The sequence below is a fragment of the Rhipicephalus microplus genome, chromosome 10, assembly GCF_043290135.1.
Source record: "Rhipicephalus microplus isolate Deutch F79 chromosome 10, USDA_Rmic, whole genome shotgun sequence".
In the NCBI taxonomy this organism is placed as follows: Eukaryota; Metazoa; Arthropoda; class Arachnida; order Ixodida; family Ixodidae; genus Rhipicephalus; species Rhipicephalus microplus.
The window spans coordinates 34398373-34423779 of NC_134709.1; the positions used below are offsets into that span (position 1 = coordinate 34398373).

The 25407-nt window shown below is 41.1% G+C and overlaps 2 protein-coding genes across 8 annotated transcripts in view; one reads left to right on the top strand and one right to left on the bottom strand.

Moving 5' to 3' along the window:
• Cln3 (CLN3 lysosomal/endosomal transmembrane protein, battenin) lies at window positions 1–23034 on the bottom strand. 6 transcript variants are annotated; one of them, XM_037431734.2, is made up of 15 exons: window positions 21866–23034; window positions 18388–18433; window positions 16712–16799; window positions 16594–16650; window positions 15723–15796; window positions 14199–14284; window positions 12500–12572; window positions 11284–11315; window positions 10182–10290; window positions 8690–8837; window positions 7535–7603; window positions 7393–7448; window positions 7208–7301; window positions 5464–5604; window positions 1–3713 (listed from the first exon to the last, which is right to left on the bottom strand). In XM_037431734.2, exons 1-15 carry the CDS (start codon window positions 21927–21929, stop codon window positions 3591–3593), a joined length of 1260 nt encoding a protein of 419 aa, XP_037287631.2. In that variant the 5' UTR covers window positions 21930–23034; the 3' UTR covers window positions 1–3590. The 6 variants fall into 6 exon arrangements, with proteins under 6 accessions (XP_037287631.2, XP_075731529.1, XP_075731526.1 ...); XM_075875414.1 differs by lacking the exon at window positions 21866–23034 and adding an exon at window positions 21018–21153 and having other exon boundaries at window positions 15723–15780; XM_075875411.1 differs by lacking the exon at window positions 21866–23034 and adding an exon at window positions 21018–21153.
• LOC119180621 (putative peptidoglycan muropeptide transporter SLC46) overlaps window positions 21220–25407 on the top strand; it is a 23336-nt gene continuing 19148 nt past the window's right edge. Inside the window, exon 1 of one of the 2 annotated variants that reach the window (XM_037431732.2) lies at window positions 21220–21359. In XM_037431732.2, the coding sequence (XP_037287629.2) occupies window positions 21324–21359 (36 nt within the window). In that variant the 5' untranslated portion in view covers window positions 21220–21323. Of the gene's footprint in view, window positions 21364–25407 lie in introns of both variants that reach the window. The other variant, XM_075875409.1, reaches the window with a different exon arrangement.

Here is a 25407-nt window from a genome sequence, read left to right on the forward strand (position 1 = left end):
TTGGATGGTGTATTATTAATTTAATCACAAGCACAATAGGGCAAATGCCTGCTATATAAATAATAAAATAAACAGGCTCAAACATCTTGGATTTCCTACGACGTTTTCTTCCCATGCAAACTGTTTGGAGTTCTGGGCTAACACACATTTTGACGCAGTAGAAACGTCAAAACTTGCTTCAGATAGCAAGTGACAAGAGATAAGCAATAATTAAAAGTAATCATTCGAGTTCATCCTAAACGCAATTGTCAATCAGAGTCATTCTTGAAGCACCTGGAAGGCACTAAACGGTGTCAACAATCAGAACTTCGTAGCTTCTCATATTAAAGTAGGAGAAGACATAACAATTCAAAAAGCCACCCACACAATATGGACTGGGCAAGGTAATGGACCCAAAAATAGTCGGAGATTATTTATAAGACACAGCAGTATAAAAATTTGTGTAGCGGCTATTTAAGACCGTCGGCCTATTCTAAGGCCACAGCAGGACTGGAGGCCTCTCCTAATACCTAGCCTCTGAACTAAATATTTTTCGTGCAAGCCAATGCCTTTTTCAACATTCGAATTTCCCAAGGTCGCCGCCAAACCTAACTTTCGGCCATTCATGGCTGTGTTTTAACTGCAAAGATACTAGAATGGGAGCTCTATTTCATGATTTGCTATATTATATAGCATAAAAAAAAAAACCCTGGTTATTTTTTGTAAATCTAGTAGTTCTCCAAGAGCAACAGAGTGAAATTAATGAACAAGAAAGAAACACATCTCTATTGGCACGATTCGACTATACAACACGGCCATAATCTCTGACAATTAAATATCACTCGCACTGATGCTGGAAGCCATTGCCACACTAAACACTATCAAAAAGTGTAAGGCATAAAGGCAAACCATGGCTTGATTGAGCTCCTGGTTAAAATGTGCAGTTAGTATAATGCACCAATACCTTTCAGGTCACATATACTAACAATATTATTAAAAGATGCACACGCTGGGCTATAATAACACATGTTAGCACATGTTGCAGCGATAGTGTTTCAACAAGGCACTACTAGACCAATGAAAAATTACAATTAAAAATAACTCGGGACAATGTATCCACACGATGGCCTCATTAACTTCTTATGGCCTGATCAAGTGGTGTGAATAGATGTTACCGCCATCACATACAAGCTTGCTACATTAATACTCGAGGACTAAAAGAAGCCCACGTGTAACCCGATATTCAGAAGCACATAAAACACAAAACAAACACACATACAGCAATGTACACTCTTAAAGAAAATGTGCGATTGGTATTTCTGAGCTGGAATTACCTCCGATGCATCATCAACGTTACCGAAAAAAAAAAAAAAGGTGCTTGATGTGGCCCATTAAGACTTATATAAATGTACTGGTAAAAAATTATTGCTGAAGTACAATACGCGACATTGAGCAATGGCCACCACTAAAATGGCATGTCAAAATGTGGCTATTGTCTTACATCACCATAGCCATGCAATGGAGATGATGAAAATACAAACAACGGCGACCGTAAAAAGTGAACCAAGATAACTTACACCTGGTGCAACAAATAAGTACAGCATAGCATTTTTGGGAAAATGTGCAGTTGGTATGAAAAGTCTAGAAAGTACAAACTTAAAACAAAAAAAAGTTACATTTTATGGGCCTGGGCACATAACTAAAAATTAAGACTTGCTAACTTTTATAATGTATACACAAACTACACAGCATTGTACTATTTGAGTAACAGCAAGCCAAAGCTGTGGTGTAATCCAGTCTTTCTTTTCCTGGCAAGCCACACACAAAAAAGGCGTTCACAGGGTTTACCAAGCTTTGACATTAGCACAAACTGTACTTGGTGTACCACACAAGACTGGCTCCTTTGTTACTGGGCACACATTTTACCTGGCCTGTACACTGAGGGAAAAAAAAAAGGAGCCGACACCAGTGCTTTGAAAGGTGCAGTAACGCGTTGTCACTGCTCTTTTTCACAGTGCGAGGAATTGAAAATAGTCTTGAAAGTTCATTGGCAATGTAATATAAAACAATAACAGAAAAATAAAATAGACTGTGTATAAATAGGACACAGCTGTGAAAACTCGAAAGGTATATTAAAATAGTATCTGGAAAATAAGTGCCGCCTGAAGAGCACTCACATTGTTAGGCCTGCGAGTATGAAAAAAGCTAAATAAAATAAAATCTCTGCATAAAATTTTATATTCAATCGATGCAATAAGCCATGACCACTTCGGATAAAAGACTGTGCATACTTTGCTAACACACATCACATTTTAACACATTATTGAGCCTCTGAGTATGCAAAGAACCTAAATAAAATAAAATCTCTGCATAAAGTATTAAATATATTCCACCAATGCAATAAGCTGTGATCACTCGGGCTAAAGCAACTGTACGTACTTTGCTGACACCCATCACATTTTAACTGCAGCTAGTACAGTGCATTCGTGAAGAGCATTGGCTGTTTTAAACGACCATTCGCACACATTTTCGTTAACCTGCGAAAAACGGTGTGTCAGCCAAGTCGAACAGTTTCCCAATCAATCTCACTTCGGCTGTACTCTACCAAGGGCGACCTCGTTACAGCATTCCTGCTCGAGAGCCGTCTGCAGAGTATTTTGTTTCTATGCTCAATGTAGAAGCACGACACAGCATGGTCGAACACCCTCTATGCAGTACAGTGGAACCCCATAACTGCCGTCAGTTGTGCATGATCTCCTGTTGGGTTATGTTTTCTGCGCGTGTAACCACGTGGCACAACAAAGATAAAAACACAATATACACTGTCAACTTCTACAACTCTGCTAATGCTGAAGCTTCAATGCCGGTACCAGAAGAAACTTATGTTCTCTCCTAACTTCCATACGTTGAAGGACATGCTTACAGTCAAAATGATGAGCATGAAAATTTGAAGACAATTACACAAACAATACCTATTAATATTGTTTGTGTCATTCGTGCTTCTACAACTTAAGTGTACTCTAATTAAACGGCGAGCACAACGGTGATTAATGGCAATCGTAATCCACTAGAGTGGCAATCTATGCTGTTCAAGGTTATTAATGCAATTGTGTTTCATGTAATCTCATGTACAATGAAAACAAACAATGCATGCGGTATAATTACAACTTTGCTGTAGTGCTCCAAAAATGGCTTTAAAAAAGCTACTGTATTCGTAAGCTGCACTGCTTATTTCAAATCATTTTCACAAATAATTTCACAGTTACATTATAGAAAATGGCATTTTAGAGTAATTAAATCACATAGTTATGATGAAGAGCCCAAGCTGCATTTTGGTGATGCAGTGTATGTGATTTTGATCGCTTGCAAAACCCATGTCAATATATGTAGCTAAGATCGGTCAGAGGTACTATGGTTAGTGTTAGATTTGCCATCTAGCCTTATGTGTAACTGCGTCAACTCCGTGTAGCAATTATAACGGTCACATTAGCTTAAAGTTGCCCTTCTATCAGGATTATTACTGTTCACCTTATGGCTGTTAGCATGCCCTTCATGTTTGCTGTGCACTTATTAACACGACAAAGGCAGCAGTGTTGCCGGTAATCCTTGAGTCAGTATTTCAAGAGGCACATTGCGTCGTGAACTGGCAGCGCGACTGCTCCTGCCAGGGCGATGCCCGTGCTGTCCGCCAGTGACGCAATGCGCAGAGAAAATTCACGGTGCTGAGGTGCCACCTGAGAATGGGAGAAATGGATGCTGGGCAATTAGACTATATTCAACGAATGATAGTAGATGGTAACCGAGAACAGCGAGGATAACTAACTCTGCACCTGCCATGGGTATGCTTGGCAGGTAGTATTTCACATGTCGACCACTAAGGACAAGCTAAGTAAGGTCAACCATTGCAAAACATTTCAATTTTTTTACCAAGTACTTCTCTGAACAAGCCTATGCATTAGTACTGTTTCATGGACACATGACATTACAGAACCATATTGTCGTTTTCCGCTACAAAACCGCAAGAAAACCTGACTGCAAGCTATGCAGGGTAGCCAACTTCATTCTATGGTTATGTGATTGTTTTTTTTTTTTCCATGTCCTTCAACAGAAAAGTACATACTCAATGCAAGTCTTACATGCATTCTGTGAGTTTTTAAAAAGTGCCAATTCCATAAAGCACACTAATAACAAGCTTTATAAAAAAATGCCCAACTTATTTTTTTGCTGGAAGATTGGTGATCTGGCATTTTTATTTGAGCATTAATTTTGAAGGTAGACATCTATATATAGTACTTGAAAATAAACTGCTTTGCCTAGTGTTCAATAAATTGAAGTTAAAAAGATTGACTGCATTTAAAAAGACAGTTAACAATTTGTTCCGATTCATTTGTAAATAATAGGGTAATGTAAATACCATGAACATTTTCACAATAATCACTGAAACTGTTTAAAAATAAAGGAACAAGATAAAATCTCTAAATAAGAAGAGTTAGAATTTATGATGCAATTAAGTGATATGCCATAGCACAGCATGATGAAATACGCTGATACATTAGTAGTAAGGCGACTGGAAAATTCAACTCAACAGTATACTGGTTTCCCTTCAGCTGTAAACTAGTGCTTGCTTTCTTTGAACATAATAATATAGTTATAGTTCATAAGGCTTTAGGCAAAGCTAACAAGACTGATTAGCTGTTTCTTGTTTAAAGTAACGAAGTAGTAAGCACACTGCATTAACTATTTCAAGAAAGCCACATTTATGGATTTTTTTCATAAGCATCTGAAAACCTGAGATAAAATTATCCTTTCAACAATCAAGGTAGCTATTTTGTCAGTGTAGACACAAAACAATTTCATGGACGTCAGTATGGCAGCCATTAATGAATTACCCTACTCATTACATACCATAAATGTGAATCTGAGTTCCCAGAGCTGAAACTTGCTCTCATGCGGGCTATGAAGCTATATAAAGAACCGTACAGTACAAAGAAGCTCACCCTTCTCGTTAATTCCTGTTCAGTATCGCTAACATCCTGCTTACTCCAGCAAACTTTTTTTATTCTATCAGCTTCCTTCTCACTTCATTGACACCCAATGAATTAACAAACCACTGGTTAGTACTATCTGATTTACACAACTTCCAAGTCCCACTCCTACTCCTTAATCCCAATTAAAGCACTTGCTATGGGATTCTGGCTTTTGCATTACAATAAATCAATTTCTTGCATCTTTCATCATTTGATGGAATGTTATGATCTTGGATTAAGGCCTACCATTCTCCATTCCATAGTCCATACAGGCATCCTCCAGTATAAAAGTCTTGCACACATTCTTTGAATAATATGCGTAGGGCAACGGTGTACACAATTTGTACAGCAACAACCAGTACGTATTGAGACACTTTTCTGTGGCATGCAGACGCTCGGGAAGCTACGCTGTAAAAAGAGTGGCGAGCCTTTGCCAAGAAAAGGCGAACGAACTCACGTCTTTCGAAATGCGGTAGAACGTGTTAACGTAGGCAGCGCCACCGAGAAGACCTTCGTACAGGACGACCACAACTACGATCCAGAAGCTCGGCAGGTAGAGGGAGTAGGCCTCCGAAAAGATGAAGGCCACATTGGCAAACTGCACAAGTAATGTGAGACCATAAGCACTGCAATGTTAATTCTCATTAGCACGTGTATCCTGAATAGGCACGGCAAATCAAAATATACAAGGCTTATCGTAAACTGACGACTACTGCAAGAAGGTTTGTTTTCACAGACTACTTAGATAACAATCAGGAAGGGGGAGGCTAAAAAAATAAATAAACCTTAGCATGGCAAAGGGCTTCACTTGCTTTCAACATGTGGTCATGACAAAAGATAAACAGGCATTATACACATAGTAAAAATAGTACTTGACAGAGATCTGTCTGGCTGGGTAAAAAGTTATATGTACAAAACAAACTCTCCAGCCATGTTCAGTCAGTAGTTTTTAATATTAAAATTAAAAACTGGCCCTACGTTTCAAGCACCGTTCAGTCTCTTCTTTAGCGGCTGACTGTTTCTCTTGTTTAGGGGATGACTGTTCGGCCAGCTGCGAAGCTAGTGACTTTTCGCAGTGGCTGTCCCTCTCTAAGAGCCAACCACCAGATTTAGCTTGAGTGCCTCACCAACCCCGCCGCTCTAGAAGCCAGCTGGATCACTTCGCCTGGGAAAATGCGAAACCTACACCTCTGAATTCGAGTGTAACTGAAATATACGTAAATTTTGAAATTTAGGTTTTTCTTATGCAAGGATGCACAACTAAAATTGGTGATTAAAGTTGCAGCCTAACACTTTCAAACTGTCGTATGACACTAAATGGTCACTTGTGAGAAAACTGGCAACAATATCATCAACTCGTTTCTGTTAAGGCAAAAATGGATGAAAATACATGCTCTCTAGCAAAACACACCCAGTTGACAGCTGGACGTCATGCTTAGTTCAGATTCTATTTTTGAGATTGGCCCACTTCATTGGGCTGTAGTGTTGCAAAGTTCTCAATTTTAATGTGGTTTGCAGCGAAAATTTAGGAAGGGTGAAAATTGAACGGCTTCTCCCGTTTGTACGGCAGTGGAAGTTGGCGATGGCAAGTCCATCACATTACATGCGAAAACTAAGAACTTTGTACTCCCTCACATGCAGTTTCTGCCCTCTGGCGATACATGCATCGGTTGCATTATTTCTTATGTATATATACATTTTTATATTATTTATACATTTTTGGCATTGCAGATTACAAAATGAGACGGGCCATCAAGTTTTTGTCCTTTATGAATGTTTTGCTGGAAATCACGCCAAAATAGGTCAATTTGTAACAAAACTACAATCTAATTAAATATATCAGTTCTAAAAGAACCACCTTGTATAATGTGCACAACGAAATTTGATACACATGTGTAGGTGCCCAGCAGCGGTGGTGTAGTGGCGAAGGTACTTGGCTACTGACCCGCAGGTCGTGGGATCGAATCCCGGCTGCGGTGGCTGCATTTCCGATGGAGGCGGAAATGTAGGCCCGTGTGCTCAGATTCGGGCGCACGTTAGAGAACCCCCAGGTGATCGAAATTTCCGGAGCCCTCCACTACGGCGTCTCTCATAATCATATGGTGGTTTTGGGACGTTAAACCCTACATATTATTCAATTACACATGTGTAGGCAATCATCGATGCTTGTTACTTGAACTAGTGAAATGCTATTTACTCACCTGCAATATTGGGAGCAGCCACAGCTTTCGTATTTGCACAATATTCACGGAAGACCGAGAAATGAGCACACCGACTTGGTACATAACTTGGAGCCTGAAACGAACACCACGTCGAAACAACGTCAAACGCATGATGATAGACTGGCTGATTTGTGTGATGCATAGATGTGCAGTTGGGTGCTCACCATCTGTATTGCTCCTTGTGAGTAAGCGTTATGTTTCTAAACACGATTAGCTCGAGCTGCAATAGCAAAACGGCAACGTCGGTCCATTGCACTTGCACCTACGACATCTAAAATGCTCAAAGAAAGATATGTGTGCACGTACCAGCCCCTGGTTTATGAAGTATTCAGCAAAGTAGACAAACCCAAGAGGAATCATGAATTTCAGCAGTGGCTGGAATGAGAGAAGTGCAACGTTACAAGTATATAACATTGTATCTTATGGGTTTACTACGAATATTTATCACTGTAACCATCATCGACACCATCGTGCGATGCACGTCGCATGGTCACTCACATTATGAGAATTGAACGTTCTGACTCCTGGCCCAACTGGTTACCTTTAGTGTGTTTTGGATACGGCAGAATGAGACACTAAGGCAATGTAGTTTATATGTGTACACATAGGTATTCGTACAGGTTAACAAATCATTTACTGTCACTACTACTTCATGCTGTGTACAGCAAAATTACCAGTTTTATGCATAAATCGCCTGAACAGAGTATTGCAATATCGATTTAGAAGAGTAACTTTAAATTACAATTATCAGCTACCAACTATAACTATTTCAAAGAGATCTCTATCAAGGTTCCACGCCGCTACACTGTTTCATATGTCTTTACCAATGTGCCCGTGAAGACAGAGAGGTGCTCGCGCATGAAAGCATTGTCAATGTATGCCTCAACCTGTACAACTTGGGCTGTCATGGATCAGCATCCTTGAAAGCCTCACTGATAACAGTCAAGTAAAGTACAGTAGACTATCAGTAAATAAACATCTCTTAATAAACGGAACTGCTGCTTAAATGGAACAAATGCTCCTGACAAGATTTGTTTCGTAGTTGTATTCTGCGGCCTTGTTCAGTTCTTAGTAAGCGGAACTCCTGGTAAATGAAACATATTTTTCTAGTCCCTTCAGGTTCTGCTTAATGAGAGTCCATTGTAATTTGAGAGTCCATTGCTTGACTGAAAGAAGTGACTGGCAATTTTTTCAGACAGCTCATAAGGACAGCTATAAGTGGTATAATTTACCACATACGGTATATCTCAACCTTGTTTCAAGATTGCATTGTTTTATAGCTTCGGGGCAAGTAAAAAAGTGATAACCGAAGTAAGGGTTCGTTCTAAGCAAGGCATTATTGTCGGCGACACTATCTGAACAAAGCTGAACACACACAGAAAAAAAAAAGTTGAGCAATCAAATGCAGACGTCACGAGAAATCTGTCACCGCTGTATGTCCCAACTGAATCTCTGACTGACCTTCATGAGCTTGAGTTTTTGCACAAAAGTGAGTGTGCCCTCCTCTTCTTCAGAGCAGCCACTACAACTCAGAAGGAGAGGCTCTTCGTCGGGCACGGCGACGGGCTGCCGCGAATCCTTCTTGGGGTGCACCAGGATTCCCCAAAAGCTGAGCAACAGAAATCCACATCACTGACCGGCCATCTCGTAGTTAACGTTGTTGTACGCTAAATTCAAATACGGTTAAACCTCTTATAAGAGACATGCGCGGGGGTGCTATTGTTTTTTATATGAGGTGTCTCTTATCTTATAAACAGGGTACCATGTATGTGTTTTCTTATCAACCTCTGATTTTATTCAGCACACTGGTGTGCGTTATACCGAAAGTGCCTCTTACATCAGCGTCTCTTATAAAGGGATTAAAATGTACTGTTTTGCAATGAAAATGGCCATGGGCACGGAATTGGTTCTGTGTGCATTGCTGGCCAGCACGGTGTTTATAGAGAACATTCCAATAATCGATTTTCCTACTACTGTTGTTGTTGAGTGTCGCATCCAGACAGTGATGACTCTTGGTTACACCCAGTAATAGGGAGCCACTACCTCACTCACTTTTCCAAAAAAACCTCATGGGTTATAACTAATACACAGTGAGAAAGAAAAATTGTGTGCAACACGTTTGTTCTTGGCATCTTAAAATTTAATGTGTCTGATACCAGGACTCATAGAATCTGTATACTATACATTTCACTACACTTTTCACAGCACCTAAGAAAGGAACCTTTGGGAATCAGCGTACATTTGATGACGAGCACCAATCAATCCAATCCATCAAACTTAATAGACTCGAGTACCTTGTTTGCAAATAATTTGCGATTGATCTGCTGTTTGATGCGTTAGGATAATGCAGACATTGGTGACATGGAATATAATAAGTTATAAAAAGCACACAGCCCCCTCCCCTTTTATCTTCCTTTTTTTTTTCCACACTGAAAATATCACATAAAGAGCAAGTTTAATTTGAACCAACAACTGTTCCAAAACATGCTGGCTAAACTGCAATGTCTTTCATGTTTTCACATATCGGCTTATCGGCAGCACCAAGAGATTCTACCACGCCAATATTTTAGTGTTGAAGTGACACAACAGTAACAGCAGTAAAACAAGGGAAGATGTTTGTTTTTATCACCGAGTTACTATTTCAATCTAAACATTCATCTATAAAACTGCAAACAAGAGTAAGGTTAGCATATTTTAACAAGTGATGCACAACATCTAGAATAAATTTGCTCTTACAAAATACCGGTGATAAGATGGACCAATTATATATTTACGGCTGTGAAAATGACTGGTATGATTACGCACCAAATGCAATGAAAGTTAGGCGCATTGCATAAATAAACATAAGAAATTTCGTGCGCATTGAACAGACTCTATCACGCCGGTGCATTGACAATTCCTTAGGTCGTTGTTATGTGCAGTACGTACACCATGTAAGGTTTGTTCCACTTGCCTGATTGCAAGCAGTACTGGCACACAAAGCATAACGAGTAGAGTTGTCTCTGGCGTCAGGACTGATGCCATGGCCGCGTAAGAAAAGGCACCAAGTACGCCCGCACCACCTTTTGTACACGAAAGCAACATGTTGGAACGCAGATATCTCTAATGCACAAGAGTCATAGCTCAGTAAGCAAAGGAATGACACTCTCTTCATAAATTATTTCAGAACATTGCTAATGAACACAGAAAAATGGACTGTCTCCGTCTCCTCATTCAAACTACATGCCTACGTCCCACGGCTAGTTGGCAGAGAAGTAAGCTTTTACGCAGGGCTGTCAAATATATCACAGCAACTGCGATATGACAAACAGTGTTAAGCGGCCACAAGCATAATACATATCTGAGAAGGACACTACTGTGCTCAATTGAAACATGAGTGCAAAAGCATGAAATGAATATGACGTCTTGTTTGTTTGTTGTAGTCCTTGTTACACAGACACACTGTCTTTAAGCATCAAGTATGCAGAGAGGGTAGGCCTTGAACTATGCATAAGAGTTAAAGGAATCGTGACATCAGGTTGAGTGGTAAAAGCAGTAATGAAAAATGAAAGAAGCGCATCTCTTAAGCTAACATGTTCAAGATGTTAAATAGATTGTGTTGATGCAATGTTTACATATTTGCAAATAATGATGCAGTTAATGAGTACTAGTGCTAATGCTGCTAATGCATTCTTAGGACAAGAGTTACTTATCAGCTACGATACCTCAGCTTTGGAGAGTGCTTTAGAAAGTTTGGACAACTGCCACACAACTAAGCAATAACACACCTAGGAAAAGGTGCTCTTACGCTAAGTACCCACCCAAAGTACAACTTCATCCAGAGCTACTACGAATAAAAAAAATGAGTGTTTGGCTTTATGTTCAATCGCCAAAGCTAAGAATGTTACCCGAGTGCTAAAATATATGTGTTAAGACAAAATAAAACTGTATACTTGACCTTATTTGCTTGGTAGGCTGCAGAAACATGAAGTCTACAATAGTAATTTATATGGATGATTAAGAATAAACAAAAGTACTTAACGTGGCTTTCTATAATATCAAGAGAATCAGCGTACCTGTGCCTGATGACCATGTCGATATGACATCCCTGTAATAGAAAAAAGTACATGCAAACAAACTGTTGTGTTTCGATTCCAGCAGGATGGTACAAAAGAAAAAAAATTTGAATAAAAACTGAAACTTGTTTCATGATGTTGAGATGCATGAATAGCACGATAGATGAGGATGTAGGTTGTTACACAGTCAAACACGACTACAGCAGCAAAAGTACACACATTTCACTTTGCTGTAGTGGTTGAGCATTGTAACACGTGTAATGTTGCTAATATATACAAAAGCCTACGTTAAACAGACCTGTTCATTGAAGGGCACTTGTCTGTATGTGTAGTTACTCTAGCATACATTACATGTTTAGAGGTCATCCTATTTGTGCTGTTTTGATGACTTGTTTAATGCTCATGCCCCATACAATATTTCGCTGCGATCCTGTGATAATGATGTTGGTTATGAAGGTCTACCCGTCTTTTTCGTGACTCTACAGTCTAGCAAACGTGAAATTACGAATCAGTAAACGTGTGCCGTCCATCTTTGTGAAGGAACAGCATAGGTGGAAATCAACGTGCGTTAGTAAATGTTCACAGGCTGTGGCCCGATCTGCTCATATCCCGGCACCTCACTTTCTCACGTCCAACTTTTAAACTCGGGGACAGGTAAGCGAGGAGACTACATTCTTTTTGTACGTTAATAAGCAAACACACAATCAAACACTGATTGAAGATGAAGTGCAGTGGCACAGCTAATGCAATCAGTGGTATGGAAGTGTCTTAATTGCTCAGAAGGTGAAAAATTGTTGAACAGTCAGTGAACTGGGAACGTCAGTGACATTCCCTGTTCAACATCGGTTCAAAAGACTCTGGTAACATCCCCTATTCAACAATTTCTCAAAGGTTTCACCACCATTTGCTGCTCAACGATATTTCATAACTTCAAGCCTCCACGTTTCCCCTGAACTTCTGTCCTGTTTTACAGTGCGAGAGAGTAACAGTGCAAGTTCTATGACATGAGAAGTGCTGCTGAGGATGAAAAAGCACACAGCTGAGAGGCCAAGTTAGAAAATTTGCAAGTACTATACCATGGAGTCAGCTGATGAAACTATAACGAGATCAGTGGGAGTTAGCTATGTCCTGTAGTGCACTTCATAATTATAGCAGTGCTGATGAATGACAACAACGGATCATCCCACTAGAACTACAGATGAAAAAATAAACTTACGTATCAAAGTGAGAAGAGTAGGCAAGAAATGTTATCTCGCCCAGACCACTCCCAAGAGCGGCACAGACAACACCTGCAGTAAGTGTATGGCAACAGCTGCAGTACGTGTACAAGTTTCAGTGCTTTCCTAATGTTTTAAAAAACAAGATAAAAGATCTGGTACAGAGACAAAAGGAATTTAAAAGGCCCGATGCATAAGCATCAAATCTATTTACAAGTGAAAACGATCGAATGACCATGCAGAAAAAATACATAACAGATTAAAATTCATGCATCATAGTCATCAGATAACTTGCGTATGTGTCCCACAGCAATGAAAAGTTCACAGCAATCTTACACACCATCAAGAAAGATTAAGCAAACAAATAAAGAAATAATGTTTAAAAAGTAAGGACGGAAACATTAATGAAAAAGTTACATGAGATGTACATTCACAGTTTGCTACACATACCTGCAACAGCTGGCTCAGAAGAAAACTGTACCCTCAAACAGAAGTGCCACTAGCAATGACAACCACATATCTTTCTGTTATCATTGGTCATGATTTTTTAAAAGTTTAGTTACTCTAAGTTCAGCTGTCCAACACATCAAAACCATGCCATGACTGAGATGTGCTGTAGTGAGTGCCTCCTGTACCCTTTGTAGTACACCTTTAACATTAAATGTACACCTTTAAAGGGACATTAAAGTCAAATAACAATTTACGTCAAAGTGAAAGCTCAAAGCATGACAACATCTTAAACGATAATATTATATCAACAGCAGTGCCCTATTTACCGAGAAATTAAGATAAATGCACAGGAATACATGCACCGCAGTAAGACATTCGCAAAATGATATCGATCACATCAGACGAACCCTGTACAATTAATCACTAGTAATGGATCTAGCAGCACTAAATAAAGAACCTCCCACGAATCAAAAGACGAAATAAAATGCTGCCTGTTCGTTTCTGTTTGATTCATGAAAAAAAGAACCGCCGAACGTTACTATGGAGAATGGCGCAGTGGTTCAAAAATTCAATTTTCCCGTGGTCACGCTGGACAGGTCGTGCCACCTAGCAGGGCGCAGTTGAACCAAAAACACGTCTGCCATCTCGGAGCCTATGGCAAGAAATCGATCAATGGCCTTTGTTGCTGCTGTGGCTCCTGCTGCTTTCGTTCTGTCTACTAGTGTCGGCGACCACGCAGTGAAGCCGGGCAACATTGTGCACGGCAACAGTGAGGTGAGTCGGACCGCTTCTTGAGGCGGGTAATTTGAAGTACGCTAACCCGGTGCGGGCCAATAAAACATGATTTTATTTCAAAATAAGCCCTTCCTTGGCACAAAAGTAACATTACCAGGTTTCTGGACCGATATTTTAACAATCAACGTCGACTTTATAGCTGCCTTTAGTGTTCCTTTAATATTAAATGTACACCTTTAATAGTTTGCTCTAATTAAAATCAAATTGCTGTAGCCTGAAGCTGAACCTGCAACCTCGTGCTCAACATAACAGTGCCACACCTGCTAAGCTACAGCAGTGAGTTATCATGACAGCATACACTAACAAGCCAAATAAGAGCTAAAGAGCGCATGCAAAAAAAAGAGCAACACACTAACATGAGTGATGACACACACAGATGGCAATAGAAACAGTACTCACATGCAAAAGAAATATGCGCAGCTACTCTATGCTGTTTATTCTAGATGAACTTACCGAGAAAGGACATCCACTTGGCTATAGTAAAAGAGGTCATTAAAAAACTTGAGCAGGAAAGCAGGACAACCGTCGCAACTTGAACGCTGTCAGAAGAAAAGATCAAGAGCAGCACAGCTCAGATTCGGAAACGTTTCAGTCTATTTATGGCAGCCATCAATACAAATATAAGCGCGATCAAGATTTGATCAAAAGCTGATCCTGTTACTGGTATCTATGTAGGGTCCCAATTCTCATTGCAGAGATTAAAAAAAAAATACTGAACGTGGGGTGCCACTGCAGTTGATGTTTCAGCAAGCCGACTTCTCTCTTTCAAGGATGCAAGCTTTTGCAGATGCAGTTACAGCTTGAAGACGGCAAGTACTCCCGAAACATCAGCTGCAATGGCATCCCACGTTCACAAATTTCTTATCTCTTCAAACTTTGATATAACTTCCGGCTTTTTTCAGTTCACATTATGATAGACACACGGCTGCCATGAATTTTAAACACGCAGGACATGACACGATGAGCGCAACTAAACATGAGGAATTGTACCATGTCTTGAGCAAGCCCTCTACCTGTCATTTGTATTTATATCTGCATTGTTGCCCGGGTTTTTTGCAACGTGCCATAATATTGGAGGCCACGTTTATACGCCAGCAGTGGCTGCTCAAATGCCAGGAATTTTCAATGATGGTTTGGGGCACTCACTGAAATCTGGCTGTATGAAATAGCAGACACCCAAGCAATTACGTCCAGGCACTCTGAATAATTAGCTCAACCTGAATTAAGTCCAGACTTGATGATTAGTTCAGCTTCATTGGTTGATGTGAATACTCCGGCTTTACCTAGAACATGAGTCATGTTTGATACACAGCAAAGCTCACAAAAATTGTGCCAGCTCATAAAATTATTGTTATAGAAAAATGTTGTCACAGAATATAATACACAGAAGGCTCTCAATAAACGGAACCTGAAGGGACTGGGAAAATACGTTCCGTTTAACAGGAGTTCCATTTACTGAGAGGTGAACATGGGTGCAGAATACAAGCCCAAAATCAAGCATTGCAGAGATAATAGTTGCGTTTATGCTGTAGTTCCATTTAACAAATTTCCGTTTACTGAGGGTCTACTGTACAAGACTAATGTCTACCTGCAATTTTTGTCCCGGACATATCAACTAAATCTAAGTAGCACACCCTATTTCATACTTTTGAAAAAAAAAATTTTTATAGAGTGGTTAGAATTCCACTCCTTTTGGCGACGCACTACACGGCATGATGCAAATGTTTGCTTGCGCGTTTATGACTGCAATCCTTCAAGTCACACGTCTCTTTAGTGATGTCCGGTGCAGATTATTTATTATACACACGTAAGGCTACTTGCTAATGCTGTACAAACGGAACATATCATTGTCTTTTTTTTTTTTTGCAGGACAAATATAACGCGACAGAAAACACATCTGTATAATTTACGCACGCAAAATTTCAATAAAAAAGTTGCAAAGAATAGCACCTCAGAATCGTACTCGCTTCATCATACCTTGTATTTATGTTGAAGAAAGGGGCAGTGAGCTTGATAAAAAGTGCTGGCAAGATATCTGCAAGAAGGATAGCCTTGAAAAGTAAAAGGTAGCATGAATCAGTTTGTCTATTAACTACGTAAACAAATATTGCGCACTTCACTCCGTATTATTTTAGCGTTCGGACATAAGGCAGACAAAGGAAAAAAAGCATACAATTTTGCTGTTAACATTTAGTGTGTACGAAATCTGTTCAACAACATAGCGAATAGATAATACATTTTCTAAATTTGCAATTCAGTGTGTTCTGCATTTACCAATCTATAAATACAACTAATTGAACTTGACACATTTGAACATGCATGCAGTTAATTGTAGATGAAGTCTTCTAAATATAATTCTATATATAGGCACAAAACGTAACAATCATTAGTGGATGTTTCAACAAGTGGGTTGTTTCGACCAGTCCACTTATTGAAATTGTGGCTCAGATGACATTCGTTGCCTAACTGTCAATTACTTGAAATCACAATCTTTTCGTGTACTCTTGTCTTTTTGAAATAAGCATGTGTAATTGATTCTTAAGTTATAAATACTTGACTTTTGTTCGCAACGTTCTACTAACCTTTAATTGTGATTTGATGGCAAATGAAACAAATATAGAAAAAACCAAAAAGATGTTATTCTAAGAATGCCAACATTGTTGGATGTTAAAAGTAAAAAGTTCAAGCAAATGTGCTATCGGATGAACAGCAGTATTGGAGCGCATGCAGACACTAGCACTAGGTTTTTCTCCAGTAATGGCATAGCCAAAGATCTACGAAACTGCAGGCAATCTAAACACTATGTGTCTCATGCGGTCACACAGTGGTTAAAATGAAGCAAACGTACTCCAGTAGATGTCGGATTGCATCTTGTATTGTTGGGTGGATGCGGATCTACCGTGACCTGCATGGGAACAGCAAAGGATCGGTGAACGGTGCTCACAATGCGGCCACAGATCTCTTACATTGTGTGGGCTGACCTCCTTGTTGAGGATGTCAAATGCAGCACTGAGCATGACGACATATGCATAGTTGTTACACAGTCCCAACAACCTGGAATGAATGTGTCACGACACTCATAAGTGATGTGTTCAAAGTCAGACATTTCAGTTTGTGCCCTAAGTTACTCACTATGCAAGCAATGTTTACACCTCAGGACCAAGCGTGCATTACAATCAGTTAAGAAGTCTTCCTTGACTTTTGCTGATAGGTCGAAAAAAAAAAAGTAGTGCTTATTGAGATTCATTTACAAACAAATTAGGAGACACTAATTAGGACTTGAACGCAATAGTGACATCCTGTTTGTAGTGCATATTTTAAACACTATGTGCATGAAAACTGTTTGACTTGCTATGCACCCGCTATACGTTGCCTTAAAAGGAAATAGGTACAGTAGCGTATGTGCCTTTTGTAGTAGGGTACCAACTTTCAACCACGGAGCCATTTGATAATCACATATTCTGACGCCCACTGGCAATGGACGCTTGCACCACATATTATTACTGCAATATTTCATGTTGCCTTGTGAAGCATGTATACTGGACGCGTGTTTTGGTGAAGCACGAAAGCTACTTTCACTGCATTTACATGCAGAGAAAGTTCTTTTCACTGTTTTTACAAGCCGGGGTGTAGTAGTGTGGTAGAACATCCGCTTGCCACGCAAACGGCCCAGGTTCGATCATTCGCACTCAGACCCAAACAACCCTGGTTCAGTCTCCACTCTGCTCCAGGATTTTTTTTATCATTTATTAATCTTATTTGCATTGCTGTCGATTTTTGGGTCCCGCATAAGACGATTTTTTGCTCTCAACCAACGACACTGACGCCGACACCAGAATTCCTGCAAAACGAGCTCTTTAATGCTGTTGCGTTAATATATTTTTGTTTAGGGCTTACTCCTAGTCGAACTCACCAAAATTTGTCTCGATGGACTGTCACAGACACAGACTCACAGCTCAATCTGAGTCTGAGTAAATTGACTCATGAAGGAGTTTTTCGACCAGTATGCTTTTGCTTGTATGTCATTTTGTTGCAAGAACTTTCAGCTGTCGACAAATTTAAATTGTGGATGGGCTGGCTGCTAGGAACAGGAATTCACAAAATCTTCATGCGCAATTACGTTCTCGGTTTACTTGTGGGACAGACCCACCAGTAGGCACACAATGCGTACGCTTCACTAGCGATGAAAAATGAGTCCGCCGGATTTGGTTTTTGGAGCAGCAAAACTTATCCCGCAAACCATGCAATACCGTAAGGCTAACTGAACAAAATGTTGTTTTGAAGTTTTAACGCGTGGCAGATTCAGTTTTAAAAAGAAACTGGGCAATGTCTCGGTCTACGTAATTCAATATGAAAAGGCCTAATTGCACTCTCAACAACTGCACGGGACATGCAGTACACTAGAGCATTCATTTTAACACAAATCCTGCTTGTGTCTACACTGCTGACTCGGGCAAAACGCGACGGGCGCTATCAACATTGTGACACTTCACAAGCAACTATCGATGAAAGAGCAGGCATCTGTAAGCAACACCACTAGACAAGCAGGCCTAAAACTACTGTGCAATTATATATGCAATCCCACCACCACCAACACAATGACTTCCCTTTAGCTTATTATGGAGAGAAAAAAAGACATTACCAAAAGCCAGCAAGATTGCGTGTGCGCCTCAGTTTATTTCCAAGATCTGTGGTATGAAGAGAAAGGATCAGTAATAATTGTTGGGGTTTAACGTCCCAAAATCATGTATGATTATGAAAGCCGCCAAAGGGAAAGGGTCAGCGTATATACAATAAAAATTGACTTACAAGGCTGCAAAGCAAATGCAAGCAGCAATAACTTCCTTTTGCTGTTGTTGGAATATACACTCACTGGACTTCTTTCAGTGCGGTATTTTTACACAGCGTGACACAAAACTCGAGCAGTGCAACAGCAGTCGCTGCTAAAAACATCGCCTATATTGCGGATGAATTTTACATGGAAGATGAGAAAAAAGTGTGTTCTTTGTTGGTTTTCAACCCTCTAGCTCTAGACCACTTAATCTTGTTTCGTGGACATTGACAATGCTATATCAACCCTTTCCATTCACAATTGTTCTGTGACATGACTAAAAACAACGTAATTGCTTACTCCAGAATTTATAATGAACAAGAATTCAAATAATACTTTATACATTTATTGAATCCACTAATTGCCAAAGCCACCATTACTGCTACTGTACAAGAAAATAAGTGGGCATGGAATTCCACACCTTGCGGAAAAATGAATACCGAAACTGTATAAAAAAGTGTTGCCAATAAGTTGAGGTTGTCACAGCCAGTTTTTCCAGAAATTTATTGAAGGAACATCTCACTCATTGCACAAAATAGGCCCAACTGCTTAAATCTAGGCATTGTCTTCAGCTCCAACCACTGCAGACATACTGGTCATCATTCTTTTCTTTGAGAAAATGTGTTCACTGGGTGGAACTCTATCAACAGGCATCATTTACAATAAAGTTTTCTGTAGCTATAGTTGAATTTTGAATCTTTAATGCGAACCAGTTTATAGCTCCACCGGTTTATTTAAAGGTCATTCAGTCAATTTCCTGATAACTTCAAAGCTCTACATTTAAGCTGGAAATGATTAAAAGATCACTTTTAAATGAAAAGAACGAAAGCCTTGTCAACAAAACAAAGTCGGTACTTTTTTTCTTAATAATTTGAAATTTAATCGATACTCCGTAGGTGCTTTCAATGACTGTTGCTTGTTTAAAGAAGTTTGCGTTGGAATCTAAATCCATCTATGATGTTTAATGGCCCAGTGAGTACATTTTTTTTTCAAGTACTAATGTAAAAGCTATTACCTATAAACAATCTAGAAGCAACCAGACTAGTATTCATAATCTTCCAGTTTCCCTGTTTCAAGCCTTACGCAAGCTTTGTTAAATTTTCAAAACACATTTTCCCAATTCTTGGTGAAGGTTAACCACAAAAAAATATGGTAATTACTGGGTTTAACGTCTCAAAAGTAAGACAGTATTATGAAAAAATGCAGAATTTGAGGGGAAGATGGAAGCTTGTAGAGATGAAAAAATTGGGGGCACCCTTTGGCATTGCCTTTGAATGTGATAGCGACATTCAGAAGTTGAATGTGATAGCGACAGAAGTTGAATGTGATAGCGACATTCTGTCCCTAGCACGTGCTTCAAACACTTAGTGCATGAAATCTTTTTGAACTTGCTATGAACCCCCTACACGGCCTTAAGGGAATGGGTGCAGTAATGTGTGCGCTTTTTTGTAGTGAGTGATTGGCTTTAAACCATGAAGTCATTATGGTAATCACATGTTCTGACACCTAGTGGCAATGTATGCTTGTCCATGCATTATTACTGCAATATTTCATGTTGTATTGTGAAGCATGTATAGAGGACCTCATCTGTAGTTATTAAATTTGATAGCTTTCACTTCAAAATTCTCCAAGACAACAAGAGCATTGAAGTTTCAACAGTCTGTTTTTAATTAAATGAATCACTTTCACTGCTAATGATACACAAAGAATTGGTCAACAAGCTAATGCAAGAAGATGAAGGCAGCATGAAAAAAGTGAGAGGGTTGGCACTATACCAAGCACTTGTATTATTATCAGCTCCCTGATGTATACGATATCAGAGAGTTGTTTAAACTTGACTGAACAGTCAAGTTTAACTTTGGTTGTATCATTGATAGTTGGCCCCTTTTAAGAACGGTAACATCCGTTTTCCATTGCAGGTTTCTCTTTTTTTTTGTTGTTGCTGGTTTCAGACACAAGAATTTTTTTGTAGCTGGTTTCAGACACAAGTTCACCTTGCCAAAACACTTCATTACACTACAATACACTGGCATATATTCACGGGGTTGCAGGCTGAAGCATCCCCCTCCCCGGCCCTTAAATTTTTTTTTTCTATTTTGACGTGTAGATACATTAAACTAACACGAACATACACACATAAAGAGTAGTTGATCCCCCCCCCCCCACCCCCCCACCTCCCAACATCTCGAAAAAGGATTTCTGGCTACGCTCCTGCTAAAATGGTTCATACTTGTTCACTGCCGCAATTAGTCTTTTTTTTTCTCCACCTTCGTTACACTGTACTACTAATCTATCAAGAGAAGGCAACTCCTCTTTCCATATGACCACACAAACCGTTCTCCGCGTAGCTGTTACAAAACAGCACAAGCAGTCTCACGTGTCGTCTAGCTGCCCAGGTTCCGCGCGCCCGTACACGTGCCCGTTAAACGATTGCGAATTACCTCACCACGGAGACAGCCATTTGCACGCGCCGAACATGTTACAAATGAGGGAAGCACACAAAAAGCGCACAATGCAGGGCCGTGAATGCTGGTACATCCGCGTGATTCAATCCCGTTTCCGCTTCACGTAGCAGAGGACGCGGTGCCACATGTGCCGTCGCATCCTGGCGCGTAGGAAAACAAACGCACACAGCGAAAGCGGCAAAGATCGCGACGCACTCGCTGACGCGCGCCGAAGAAGCGTCGGCCGGAAACAATCACGCGTAGAAACACGGCCTTCGTTGTTTCGCCGAAGACGACTGCGGTATGCCCGGCCGCAGCGAGCCGAGTTTTCAGCGCCTTGTGAGTACGCACATATTTACTACTGTCCCGCAAAGTTGTGCGATCTTTCTTCAACACAGGTGTCGCACGCGCACTTTCGATCGCGATCGAGCCCCGATCGGGACGTCTCGCGAAAATAAGCCAACCACGATCAATGATCTAGATCGCGATCCCGGTTGCACTCTGTGTCGTAATAATCGTAACTTTTATGACTTCCGTCTGTTCCCGTGACGCCTCTCGCCTCGCCCACTCGATCAACGGAGTAAAAGGACTCGGTTTCGCATGACAACAGGGCGCAACAACTACTTCTGCTCTTTTGACTCATGTACGGCACAGAGCAAAGTAAACAACATTACAAAAGCGCGATCGACAACAACCGCTCCTGCTCTTCTGACTCATGCACAGCACAAAGCACCGTAAACAACTCCAAAAAAGCACGATCGTCACACGATAGTCGACTGTGGAGTTCAGCACCAAAACAGCGAAGTAAATTAGCAAAATTAGAAGAAAAAGAAATGCTGTTGAACCTCTTGGCGAGGGCGGAACTTCATCTCCACACTCAGTTTCGGAAGACGGCCGGTTCGTAGGCATTTCGCTGCTTTCGCCGACGGGGCGAGTTTACAGCTGTGAGCACGGGCACTAGACGATCATAACTTCAGAAGTGCCCCGCTCAGGTAATTCACAGCGCTGGGTTGCATTTTCCCGCGTTATCAGCACTTACGCGCAGCGGTCTGGCATTACGCAAGCACAAGCGAACAACCACTCGCGCAAGAATGCGAAGGAACGCATTTGAAGCCAGCTCCAGGCCAGCTGACTGCACTGGAAAGGCAGGAAAAAAAGACAGATGACATAACAACGGCATAACCGCTTCGTTCGCCATATGAACGCATGAGCTCTATGGGAATCAACACTCGAAGCCGAGTCTTGGCTCGATGTGGCTTCCCCAAAGTAAACGGACATTCTTCTGGAGTAGCGGAGGGGCTTCGTGGCTGAAGCCGACCGCCGCCATATTTCTCAGGGCAGAAACCGAATGGGCGCATTGTAGCGTACGTGTCTTTCGCGTTGTTTTTGTGGCAATAATGTTGCGTGTGGTGCCTCTAAATGAACAAGATGGCTTTGAACACGTCTGTGATGACTTTTAAAGACGACGATGGTGGGCTCTTGGGTAGAATTTGGCTGCGCGAATCGTGTGAAGCGGTTGCTGGGCACAACTTTCGATGTGCAAGTAGGCTGCACACTTCGCCCGCACGCTTTGAATTACTCACATATTTTCGCGACTACGACTGCGTTCGCGACCAGATAGATTTCTTTTTGCGTCCGGGTGCACACAGATACTTTCAATTATTTTTTGTACGTTTAAGGGTTCCAAAGACGTATTGCGCCGCACATGAGAGTGCGCTATGAGGCGAGAAGGTTAAGCGTCAAAAAATAATGACGACTTATGTTCAGTACACATGTTGAAGCAGGCTGCTTCGATGAGACAAGGTAAATAACGATACGGCGGGCTTATAACATTACTACCGTGTTTGCATCGTTTCCATGCGCACTTACAAAAGCCTGTACGTGAGTGTGCCTAAGTGAGCGCTTAAGATAGTTAATGTAGCACCGACTCTGCATTTCTGGGATTTTGAGTTTCTTAAATTTGCAAAAGCACTACGCTCCCAACGTCAAAATTTCTGATTTGTTGCGTTATGCCTCGCTTTATGTAGGAGAAAAAGGAAACGAGCTCCTCTGAAAAATCAGGGAAGTACACTTTCTCCTAAAGCGCATCTAATCAATGGAGCTGCCAAATCCCGCCACCCCCGAACTTCACCCACAAAGGAGTGGTACAGGCAAAAAAAAAACTTAATTAATCGCAAACGAGGTACAATGAACAGCTGAAAAACAAGAGTAAGACATCGTACGTAGCAGTAGCAACCGGCCTTTTAAAATATATCGAGGCTTCTCGAAATTTCATTGACCAGATGATTGAGCAGAACATATTATCAGACAAAAGATTGGAAGTTTTCCAAGCATGGTTTTCTCAGGATATCCAGGAGCTTCTCAAACGAGTACGTGAGAAGGCAATATACCCCCCCCCCCCCAATAAAAAAAAAAAGTTTGCACACACGCTGCACTGTTATTCGCCAAAGGCTTGGGGTTGCGTGCGAGTTAATTTATTTTCGCTGCATGTCCTCACTGGTTACTTCTGCTGTGACGCAACTGTGTAAACATATAATGCGAATTGATATCCCCTAGTATTTATTTTTTTAAAACGATAGTTTTTCTTGGGGCATTCGACGTAAAAAATTTGCTCTGTTTGTCTGCCTGTACATTTGTATGTTTGTACGCCCTAACGATACCTCAAACGGCACCAAACGGTCAACCCCATCCGCAGCGCCCACCAATATTGCTCAAGGTTTAGCGTTCATGGTTGTGCGATTGTCAATTAAAAAGCAATTATTGCGCATATCTGAGGCGCCAAAACAACGCTTCAATGATTTGTATGTCTGCCTTTATACTAGAAGAGGCACACACAAGTAACTCTAAGGAATGTAGCGTTTAATCGCGCTGCGCTGACGGTGCAACGCGATGCTCGTAAAGGACTTTCCAAAGCTTTGCGTTCTACACCTAATCACCTCCGAGACTGGCGCGCATCTTTCTCCGCGGGCTGCACGCCTTCGTTTTCGAAGATAACTGCCAGATGGCACTTGTGTCCAACGTGCCTATAGATGCGTTCGTTCGCCTCCGCCACACGCTCGAGGCACTCTAACGCAGCGCCTGCAGAATACCAATCACCGATTTTCTTGCGCAAAACATCAAATAAACGTTTTGTTCACTCTCTCCAGACGCAAGACTATCGTCTTTCGACGACATTTACAGTGTAACATGTAGATTCAGGCTTTTTTTTTTTTTTTTACAGCGCAAGCTGTCATGAGATCAGAACACGGGTCACGCGTGTCGCCGTAGTTGTCCGCCGCCGCCCGTAACCAGTATAGAACGAAAAAAAAAAAAAACTCGGTAAATAAAAGCACCAATAACACAATGGCATTCCAATCCGAGTCCGCTGCGTACCTGTCCAGTATTCTAACACTGAGCCACGCCTGTGCTTGTAACTCGTTTCTAAACTGACCTTTGGCACGCTTGATGTCGGGAAAGGAATAAGAAAGCGTTTTAGAACATCAAAGGAACAGCCAAGTGTCACACAATGCGAATTGCTCAACGACTTGGTCGTCCAACGCTCCAACCTATTGATACGTGGGGTTCTTAATCACGGCTTAACTGTGCCACATAACCACTTCTCGCATATTTATTCATCGTGGTCAGCCACTGCATTAAAAAAAAAAAACTGCAAAAACTTTCCAACAAGTGCGTAGCGGACACGCTTCTCCAAAGAATGACGAAGGATGACATAATGAATGCTGGCCTACTACACAAAATTCATTATTATTTATGGCGCTGTGGGTACACAGCAGACTCCTTGTAGCATCCCAAAGAGTGTTTAGAAAAGGCTCTGAAAGACCGCTCTTCTAGCGTTCGCTGCGACTGTACTGTGCGTTCCGTGCAGACCTGGCTTTCTTTTAACACGCTTAGAATGCTAAGTGTCAAAGAAAAATTAAAGCATAATAACTAAAGCCCTCGTTCCCTCGCCGCCTAAGAATAATACACACAACGTTATGGCGCTTCAAAGCAGGCGCCTCCGCCTTCTACCCTGAGCAATATGGCCGCCGCGGCTTCACTTCGATACATGGGCGGGTATGCTGGACAGCCAGTCCAGAAGCTTTGTGCGTAACCGACGTGAACGATTGCTTTTTGCTGCTTGCAGCTGCACAATCGCACATTCTTTGAAGTCTCGTAAGATATCAGCTGTATTTGAATTTTAATTGGGTAATTGTCTCTCGGTGCACGAAAACATGACATTTGAGATTGGCATTTGTTACTCCGAGTACATGGTTTGCCGCCGCACCTATAGGAAGCCGTGGTTGTTGGTGCGTGGGGCAGCGTTACACTTTACAGTTGTTATCACGGTGGAGGGATGAACATAGAAAGAGAAAGAAAGCAAGCGAAGGGAAGGTTCGCAGTTAAACGC

What these genes read in the sequence shown, in the direction of transcription:
- Cln3 (XM_037431734.2), bottom strand. Translation starts at nt 21,929, where the DNA reads ATGCCTACGAACCGGCCGTCTTCCGAAACTGAGTGTGGAGATGAAGTT. An exon ending in CGCAATCTTGCTGGCTTTTG is followed by an intron (nt 16,800 to 18,387) that starts GTAATGTCTTTT and finishes CATTCATTCCAG; the next exon opens with GTTGTTGGGACTGTGTAACA. An exon ending in GGCTGCTCCCAATATTGCAG is followed by an intron (nt 5,605 to 7,207) that starts GTGAGTAAATAG and finishes TTACTTGTGCAG; the next exon opens with TTTGCCAATGTGGCCTTCAT.